This window comes from Trifolium pratense, linkage group LG4 (genome assembly GCF_020283565.1).
Source record: "Trifolium pratense cultivar HEN17-A07 linkage group LG4, ARS_RC_1.1, whole genome shotgun sequence".
Taxonomy (NCBI): Eukaryota; Viridiplantae; Streptophyta; class Magnoliopsida; order Fabales; family Fabaceae; genus Trifolium; species Trifolium pratense.
Window position 1 is genome coordinate 36272642 of NC_060062.1, and position 9973 is coordinate 36282614.

At 32.7% G+C, this 9973-nt stretch overlaps 1 protein-coding gene across 1 annotated transcript; it reads right to left on the reverse strand.

The window, feature by feature from the left end:
* Window positions 1-2420: 2420 nt before the first annotated feature.
* Window positions 2421-5564, reverse strand: LOC123920708 (probable inactive receptor kinase At1g48480). Its single transcript, XM_045973012.1, has 2 exons — window positions 4100-5564; window positions 2421-3194 (listed from the first exon to the last, which is right to left on the reverse strand). The coding sequence occupies exons 1-2, from the start codon at window positions 5370-5372 to the stop codon at window positions 2596-2598; spliced, it is 1872 nt and encodes a 623-aa protein (XP_045828968.1). The 5' UTR covers window positions 5373-5564; the 3' UTR covers window positions 2421-2595.
* Between the last annotated feature and the right edge of the window lie 4409 nt (window positions 5565-9973).

The following is a 9973-nucleotide window of genomic DNA, read 5'->3' on the forward strand; positions in this document are numbered from 1 at the left end:
TTAGTTCAGTGGTAATTGACGTCAAACTTGATAGGGAGGATCACGGTTCGATCCTCCGCAACTGCGATCAGGAGGGAGCTGAAACTACTTCATGCCAGAACTAACCTCCGAATCAGATTAAACTGGTGGTAAAAGCCAAAAAAAAAAGAAGACTACTTATATATAATTAGACATTGGGTTCAAATGGTTAACGAGTTCCACTTAGGAAGAATCATTCGAGAGAGTCCGAGTTTGATTTCTAGTGGAAACAATTGTTGATCAGACTTTACTTACCTCGCGGCCGAGCTCTAAATTACCGGGGGGCCATTCCCCTTAGAACTAGAGTTTGCCGCCCATTTAAGTCATACAAAGCTTGAAAGGTTAATCTCTCCAGTTGTGCGTAGAAGATATTTGGTTTACACTAAAAAAAAATATACTCAAATGCAAGATTATCTTCCCTTATTTTAATACTAAGAAAGCACGCAGCATAAAATTTTCTATATGTTAATAGAATTGTTTTTTTAGGCCCAAGATCTATCCTGGAAATAGAAGACATAAAGATGTTGCTGAAGAATAAAACAGAGCCAAGCAGCATGGTGTAAAGGCTGCTGCCTGCTATATATTTTTACTTTATTAATTAATTAAGATCACATAAATGAAGCCTAAAATAATGTAAACAGGTACAAAAGAGAAAGAATAAATGTATAAAGTGTAACATTATTTAGTTTTTATTTTAGTGATTGAAATGTTAAAGAAATTTAGACAAATGAATGACTTTTGAACCTAGTAGCAGTTATGACTTATGAAATAGTAATGAATGACTTTTGAACATTAGCTTTGGTGAGAATTTCTTAACTTATAGCTATCATCTGAATAAACAAGAAACACATTTTATTTTTATTTATAAGTAGGCCTCATATTATACAAGATAATTTGAAAAAATATATCGTTTCAAATTTCAAACACATAAAATAGAGTTTCTCACTTATCTTAGTTAGTAGGAACATTGTGTATATATGCAGGGGGGCCGGGGTTCAAACCCCGATCATCCCACTTATCCCCACCTTAAGGGTGAAATTTCTAGTTACTAAGCTACTTGACAAAAAAAAACGCTTAAATATGTCATAAATCCCTGCAGTTTCACGTAGTTTTGGTATTAGTCCCTGTAGTTTTTTTTGTTGGTTTTTCATCCCTGCAGTTTGAAACAATTTTGGTATTAGTCCCTCTGTTACTTCAGACGTTAAAAAGTGGTGTTTTTTACCGTGCCACATGGCTTATATTGATTGGGCCACGTGGCACTCCGTTAAGTGTTCCTTTTTTTAACGTCTGGAAGTAACAGAGGGACTAATCCAAAATTGTTTCAAACTAGAGGGACTAATACCAAAACTAGGTGAAACTTTAAGCCAAAAAATATATAGTTCCCCCTACCTAATCCCTTTCATATGAAAACACACAAATATTATAAAAAATAGGTTTAAATGCAGTTTTACCCCATCTATTTTGAATAAATCAGAATTTTACCTCCTATTTCACTAAAACGGTAATTGATCTCTCTATGTAACTCTAAATTTAGTGGAGTTTGATTTTGTGGAAAGATAACTCGATTAAGATAATTTTTGTACCAGTTTGGTGAATTATTGATCAAAATTGAGTTATGTGCGAAAGTTTGAAGTTGAGGCTCAAAAGCAAACTGGTACCTCAATTTTGGTAACTCAATTTTGATCAATAATTCACCAAACTGGTACCAAAATGACCGTAGTCAAGTTAACTTTCCACAAAATTAAACTCCACTAAATTTGGAGTTACATAGAGAGATTAATTACCGTTTTAGTAAAAAGAGAGTAAAATTCCGATTTATTCAAAATAGGGAGTAAAACTGCATTTAAGCCTAAAAAATAAAATACAAATGTGTTTGATTTGTAGTAGTTTGAAAATCATTAAATACAATTGTGTTTGATCTAAACTACCAGTAATTATGTTTAATAAAATCATGATTCAATCATATTCAATTATAAACCCATGATTGTGGCCAACATGTTTATGGACAAAACTAAATTTACAAGCAAATGGGGTTTGGAAGATAATATAAACATGCACTCATAACTATCAACTATGCTAGATTGGACTTTGAGAAGAGTAGAAAGCCTTATTTCAACGCATATAAAAATAATCCAACTAAGATATTCCAACCAAATTAGTTGATGCATAAGAGCAATGTCCTGTGAGTCTGAGCTAATTGTTATTAGCCTGATGTTTTGGGGATTAATTACTACCCCTAGTGTCATCTCTCTGTGGTTTCTTTTCTCTTCGGATTTGGCCCCTTTTGTATCCAAAAAATAAAATAAAAATAGAAGCATATAAATATCAACTAAGATATTCCAACCAAATTATTCACATTTGACACATAATTCAGTAAAAAAGAACAAAATCATGAATATAAATGTAGCAGTAAATTGGTCTCTATAATCCTTCAATCAATAAAACAAGAACAGTATGATAATCATGCCAAAAACAGGCAAATATTGAAATAATGAGGTTTCTCTCTTTAATCCTATATTTTCAAGCTTATGATGCAATAGATCAATCATCAACAGAATAAAGTATTATTGGGAAAAATCAATCATAACGAATCTTATCTCCCTCTTTCTCTAAACTAGGAGAACAAATTTTCTCAATCTTGCTAGCAACCACATCCATCGAAGGTCTCTTATCGGGATATTGAGCAGTACATTCAAGAGCAAGCTGCAATAGGTTCACCATTTCCTCCTCGACACTTTGGTACCTGAGAAGCTCCATGTCGAAAACTTCGGTGTTCCACTCGTCTTGAACGATGGATTGAACCCATCTTGGTAGGTCTACTCCTTCTTCATTCAACGAAGAATGAGTAGGCGCCTTCCCTGTAAGTAGCTCCAAAAGCATTATACCGAAGCTGTAGACGTCTGCTTTTTGGGATACTTTGCGCGCATCGGTGACCTCTGGTGCACGGTAGCCTGAAATTCGGTTGGGCGTAGCAGTCGGAAGAGCGAGATACGCAAGGCCGAAGTCAGAGACACGAGGCTCGTATGATTTGGTGAGAAGGATGTTTGATGACTTGATGTTTCCATGAGAAGATGTTGGACCTTGTGAGTGTAGGTATGCAATCCCTTGGGCAGCACCAAGGGCAATGGTTGACCTAGTTTCCCAATTCAGTGGAGTCCTTCCAGCACCATTATTTGCTATAACATGAAAATAGTAAGATAAATTCTTTGCAACCAGCATTTTATCAAATATAAAGCATATGCTAAATCCAAATGGGATATGTATCCCTTGGATCACGCATTTTCCGCATTCACACAATTTGGACTATAAAATATAGATCTGATGGCTCAGGTTCCGACTTTTGTAAGTTGGATTCAAATTTCAAAATACCGAGTCGGAACATAAGCCTTCGGATAGGGAACGATCTTCATTGTTTGACTATGGAATCCAAATCCACATCCTCTATAGTCTTATGCAGTCAACATTACTTCATAATAATTTTGAATATTAGAACATTAAGTAGTAACAAAAAGCAATTATTCATAGATATAATTTTGGGATCTGCCAAGCCTAAGAAGTACATAAACTTCAGATTACTCATATAATGCTTTACATAAAAAAATCTAAATTTTTATGTAAGATTCTATCTAAACATAGGCCTAAATAATGTAATATTCATATGCCTCAAAACCAGAACATCTATCAAAGTTGTCACTCAATGTAACAAACTGAAATCAAACTGGCACAATACAAAGTGTTGCCGATCACATATCGTGAAAAATAGCAGTTTGTTCAAATCTCACTACACATTGCATTGTAGCACCGCAATAGCGGCTATTCGACAACACTTTGTACTAAGTAGTGTATCGCAAAATAAAAGCGATAAGTTCAAATTCCATTATGCTAATGAAACCAAACCATACAAAAGTAACACAATAATTGACACCAAAAAGCCAACATGGAGTAGACACAAGAACAGCCACAATCATTTTACAAATAAACAAAAGAGAAGATAAGCATAATAGCATCACAACACAAACATCAAAGACAGAAACATTAATAAAGTAACAAAAAACAACAAAAGACAAAGACAAACACATACCATGCAAGAGTGCAGATAAGCTTCCCATTGGCATATAATCATAGACAACAAGTTTTTCATCTTTACTAAAATAATAACCCCTAGGTGGGACCAAATTCTCATGAACAAATTTTCCAACTTCTTCAATTTTCTCTCTGAATTCTCTTTCACTTGATGTAACATCCTTTAACCTCTTCACAGCTACACTCATTCCATGCTCCAATGTTGCCTTATAAGTTGTTCCAAATGTCCCTTTTCCCAAAACTTCAGCAGAAGCTCTTAACAAATCATCTAAACTAAATTTACTAGTCACATTCCCAATAAACACCAAACTCTTCTCTAATGATAAACCAGAAGCCGAAGCTGTTGTCGAAGCCGAAGCCAAACCTGAATAACTCCCTCCATCAGCACCACCACCACCACTCTCAACATCTCTACTTGTTTTCTCACGTGACACATCACCTTCAACACTCTTGGCACGTGCTACATTATCAGAATCACTTTTTCTTCTTTTTCTACAACACAATACCAAAAGAATCAGAATCAACAAAAAACCAAAAACACAACCAATCACAATTCCAGCAATAGCTCCACCAGATAAGCCTTTTTTGTTACTGTTTCCAGGACAAGTTACTTGAAGAGGATTTCCACAAAGTGAATTACCAGAAAAAGCACTTATATCTAAATGCGAAAACCTCTTCGGAATCGAACCGGTCAAATTGTTAAACGACACATTGAATTGATGTAATGGAGGAACATTAAGATCAGGAACAGAACCAGTGAACCGATTTTGCTCCAAAAAGAGTGTATCCAAACGAGTTAGTTTGTTGAATTTCTCAGAAACTTCACCGCTGAAATTATTTTTACCTAAATTCAACCGAACCAATTTCTGCAAACTAAACAAAAATTCAGGAACCTCACCGGAGAAAAAATTACCATGAAGATAAAGATTTCTTAGATTAACCAAATTCCCAAAATCAGAAGGAATTTCTCCGGTTAACGCATTGAACCGGAGAGAAAGTGTTTGTAATTCAGTGAGATTTCCTAAACCTAAAGGAAGATCACCGGTGAGACCCATCGCCGGCAATCTTAAAGCTGTAACTCTTTTGTTATCGCAGGTAACGCCGGTCCATAAACACGGTTCTGTCTCCGTCGTGTTCCAGAAGAGTGTTCGTCCTCCGACAGAGGCCCGTAGTTTTAGTAGAACTTCTCGATCAGAAGCTAGATCGGCACCGGAAACAATGGCGATTAAAAACGCTATGAGAAAAAACAGAACAGTTTCTTTCAGTTTCATCTTTGCTAATTTTTGTTTCTTTGAGATGAATTTGAGGCTGTGACAAAAGTAATGTGTTTTGATTTTTGGTGGATGGAAAATGGAGAGAAAACGGAGAGAAAATTGATGAAACGGAGGGAAAAAGAGGAGAAAAGAAAAAATTGAGGTGAAGAGTGAGAAAGTGAGAGTGGCGTGAATGAGAGTGGTGGGTGTCACGTAAATTGGGGAATTAGATTCTGGGTTTGTAATAAAGAGGTGTGGTATTCTACATGCGTGTGTAGGGAAGGACCAATGTTTCGCAAGGTTGAGTGATTGTGATTGGTTGGGTTTTAATGTTAGAATATTGAAGGAAGGTTCTTAGTGGACCCCTATATTAACATGAATTGTTCGGAATAACATAAGATATGTCAGAACGAGCCTCAAAAGTTTACATTATGCTGAGGAACACTGAAAACACAAATTTTAATCAATATTCATATAGTCAAAAGGGCTTGACTACCAGATATGGATGTATAAACCAAAATTAACATTATAGATTTTTTTAATTTATTTTTATTTATTAGTTATTTTTATATGTGTGATATTTTTAAAAAAATATACATCTAATCATATCTTACAAATGCACGAAGATATTTTAAAAAAGTACCCTTCGATTTTGTATATAAATTAAATTTAACTTTTTAAATTTATTAAAAAAGTAATGTATCTAATCAATAATGTAAACTAGATACATTAATTTTCAATGTATTTAGTTAGTATATAGTAATTGCTTTTGCGATACTTAAAAAAATTAAGGCTTAAATGCAGTTTTGCCTCCTGTTTTGATTAAATCGGAATTTTATCCCCCCTATTTTTAAACGCGGACTTTTACCCCCCCTGTTTTATAATATTTTGGATTTTGCCCCCCTAATATTCTGCTTTCGAGTCACAACTTCAAAGCTTCGCACACAACTCAATTTGGATCAATAATTCACCAAACGGATATCGAAATGACTGTAATCGAGTTATCTTTTCACAGAATCAAACCCCACTAAATTTGGAGTTACAAAGAGAGATTAATTACCGTTTTAGTGAAGGTATGTCCCCCAAAATTCTCCAAAAATATGCTTTCGAGTTACAACTTCAAAGCTTCTCACACAACTCAATTTGGATTAATAATTAACCAAAAGGATACCGAAATGACCATAATCGAGTTAGCTTTCCACAGAATTAAACCCCACTAAATTTGGAGTTACAAAGAGAGATTAATTACAGTTTTAGTGAACGTCTGTCCAATTACTAATTTTGCAGAAATCTACTTATGACCTTCAAATTCAACATCGTCTACCAAACACATCGTAACTCCAAATTTGAAGAAATTTAAATGATAACAAGGGTAATTTCGTTAGCTTTCCGGACATGTAAATACTATTGAAAAATGAGCTACAGGGTGAGAGACATGACAAAAATACCAGTAGTAGTTCCATACAAGAATTGATTTGGATAGACCTTCACTAAAATGATAATTAATCTCTCTCTGTAACTCCAAATTTAGTGGAGTTTGATTCTGTGGAAAGATAACTCGATTACGGTCATTTCGATATCCGTTTGATGAATTATGGATCCAAATGGAATTCTGTGCGAAGTTTTGATGTTGTGACTCGAAAGCAGATTTTGTGCAGAATATTTGGGGGACATACCTTCACTAAAACGGTAATTAATCTCTCTTTGTAACTCCAAATTTAGTGGGGTTTGATTCTGTGGAAAGATAACTCAATTACGGTCATTTCAATATCCATTTGGTGAATTATTGATCCAAATTGAGTTGTGAGCGAAGCTTTGAAGTTGTGACTCGAAAGCAGAATTTTAGGGTGACAAAATCCAAAAAATTATAAATCAGGGGGGTAAAAGTCCGCGTTTTAAAACATGAGGGTAAAATTCCGATTTAATCAAAACAGGAGGGGCAAAACTGCATTTAAGCCAAAAATTAATTTAACAAATAATGAAAGAATCATATATATATTTATTATTATAATATAAGGTAATTTTTTTTTGAACCAAACAAACTTACTGCATTTCATTAATTATCAAAAGTTCAATACATGAAGGAATAATCTCAAATCTATGGAAACTAGTCCAGGAATTGGTCGCCCTAGCTAAAGTGTGAGCAACCGAATTCACTTGTCTCCTAATAAACTTAATTTCAAAGTTCACACATAATTGAAGGTAATTATTCTCATAATAATTGGATAAATTTTTTCTCATAATTGAATATATGGTCAATTTTTAAACCACAACCTGATATATGATCAATTTTTAAATAATATATCTATTTTTTTATTCATCACAATATATGTTATTATTTTACAAGGAATAAGTTAAGAGTGCATTTATGAATTATGATACCAAAAAAAACAAAAAAAAATTGATCAAATTTAATATATCTATTAGAAATAAGTAAAGAGTCAGGATCCGTTGACACCAACTAGTTTGACACCAAATGTTACACCTCTCAATAACGTTTTAACCGATATAAATTTTATAAAATCCACTGTTGGATTGAAAGTTTACATCATATAGATCATTTGTGTAAAATTTCAAATAAATCCAAAATCATTTGATATGCTATTGAGACACATAAAGATTAACGGCATTTAAAAAAATACAAAAACCGTTAATTTTGATGTATCTCAATAACATATCAAATGATTTTGGATTTATTTGAAATTTTACACAAATGATCTATATGATGTAAACTTTCAATCCAACGGTGGATTTTATAAAATTTATATCGGTTAAAACGTTATTGAGAGGTGTAACATTTGGTGTCAAACTAGTTGGTGTCAACGGATCCTGACTCATAAGTAAATATCTTTTTATACCTTTTTTGTAACAATATCCTTTTATACTTTTTTCTTTTACGCAATATCTTTTTATACTTAATATACATATATTAACATCGTGCGTTTGATCTGCTAAAAAACAAGAGACTGAATTGGACAACTTTGGACGGGACAAAAACAATAATTTTTGTCACTTACTAAACCACATGACAACTTTTTGTCCACAGTACAACTACAAAAATACAAAAATACTTATTTTATTTTTGAATATAAAAATATTATCGCTCTGTCTCTCTCCGATACAGTTTTGTCATGTTATGTATTATCTTGTAATGTCGTGTACTATCATTTCCAGTCCTTGCTGTTTTAAGAATCAAACGCATAATGTGTAATTTCAAATGTCTAATATTAAAATTATACTAAAATTAATTTATCACAAACTTTATATAATTGATATTTTTTTTTGGTAATAATAGAATTTCTAATATATTACTAAACTCGATAAATAAAGATAATAATAAATTATATTAATAATTAATCTCATTCCTTTTGTTGTTTAAAGAAATAAAAGAATATGTTACGAATGTGTCTAAAGGACAGTCCCTGTTGCCGTTTACTTTAGCCTCATGTAATGGACCATTTTTCAAGCAATGATTTTAAGCTTTTTTATTTGTTATTTTTCCTTAATGGAATAGTTTTAAGTCCTACCAACTAAAATGTTTTCATTTCTGCCTTTGTTTTATGTATAATAATATTTCATTAAGGTTAATATTTCATTTTTTAATATAATATTATTTCATGTTTACATCATTTTTACCGAAAAAGTTAATGGTACTCCATCCGTAACACCTTATAAGCAAAAATATATTTTCTAGGTTTATTGTATATTTAATATATTTGGTCCATAATATAAATAAGTTACATTAAATATACAATAAATCTAAAAAGTAAAATTTTGATTATAAAATGACACGGAGGGAGTATATATTTTGTGTACAGGAGCAATGTATATACTCCCTCCATTCCTTTTTATTTGTTGTTTAAAAAAAAACCAAATTAAGAAAATGTGTTTTTACACCTTATCTTCCTATTATAATGAGTAATTGAGGACTAATTTTTTTTTTTGGTACATGACTAATTTCTTTTTTAATTGAGGACTAAATAGAAAAAAAGAAGTCCCTCAAATTGGATAAATATATGATTGACAATTTAACCTCTACATAGTGGATACTCGTAAAAAATATCCACAATGAGTAGAGTAAAAACTCGTATTTTAGCAACGGCCATGTGTATGAGTAATTACCCGCAAAAATAATGAGAGGGTTTGGGTGCGAGTACGAGTACCTTATTACCCACCTCGTCCCATCTATGTATAGGAATTTTAAAAAAAATGCTTCTGTTGAATGGTTGAGGGGTAAATTGAAACATGAACCGAGGACCGACAGTGAAAAGCTCGGGATGATGATGGGGCTAGCAACCGGTCCTCAAAGAAGCTAGATCTCTTACGACAAAGTGAACACTATTAAACTATTACACATTTTTAATAAAAATGTTTATTTATGTGTGCGTTTGATCTGCTAAAAAACAAGGGACTGGACTTGACAACTTTTGTTGTACTATGTTTGATTTGAAACTGATTATAAGACTGGACAAATTAGGTAGCAAGGGACAGGACAAAAACAAGATTTTTTGTCCCTCACTAAACCACAAGACAACTTTTTGTCCACGGTACAACTATAAAAAATACGAAAATACCCATTTAATTTTTGAATATAAAAATATTATCGCCTTATATCTCTC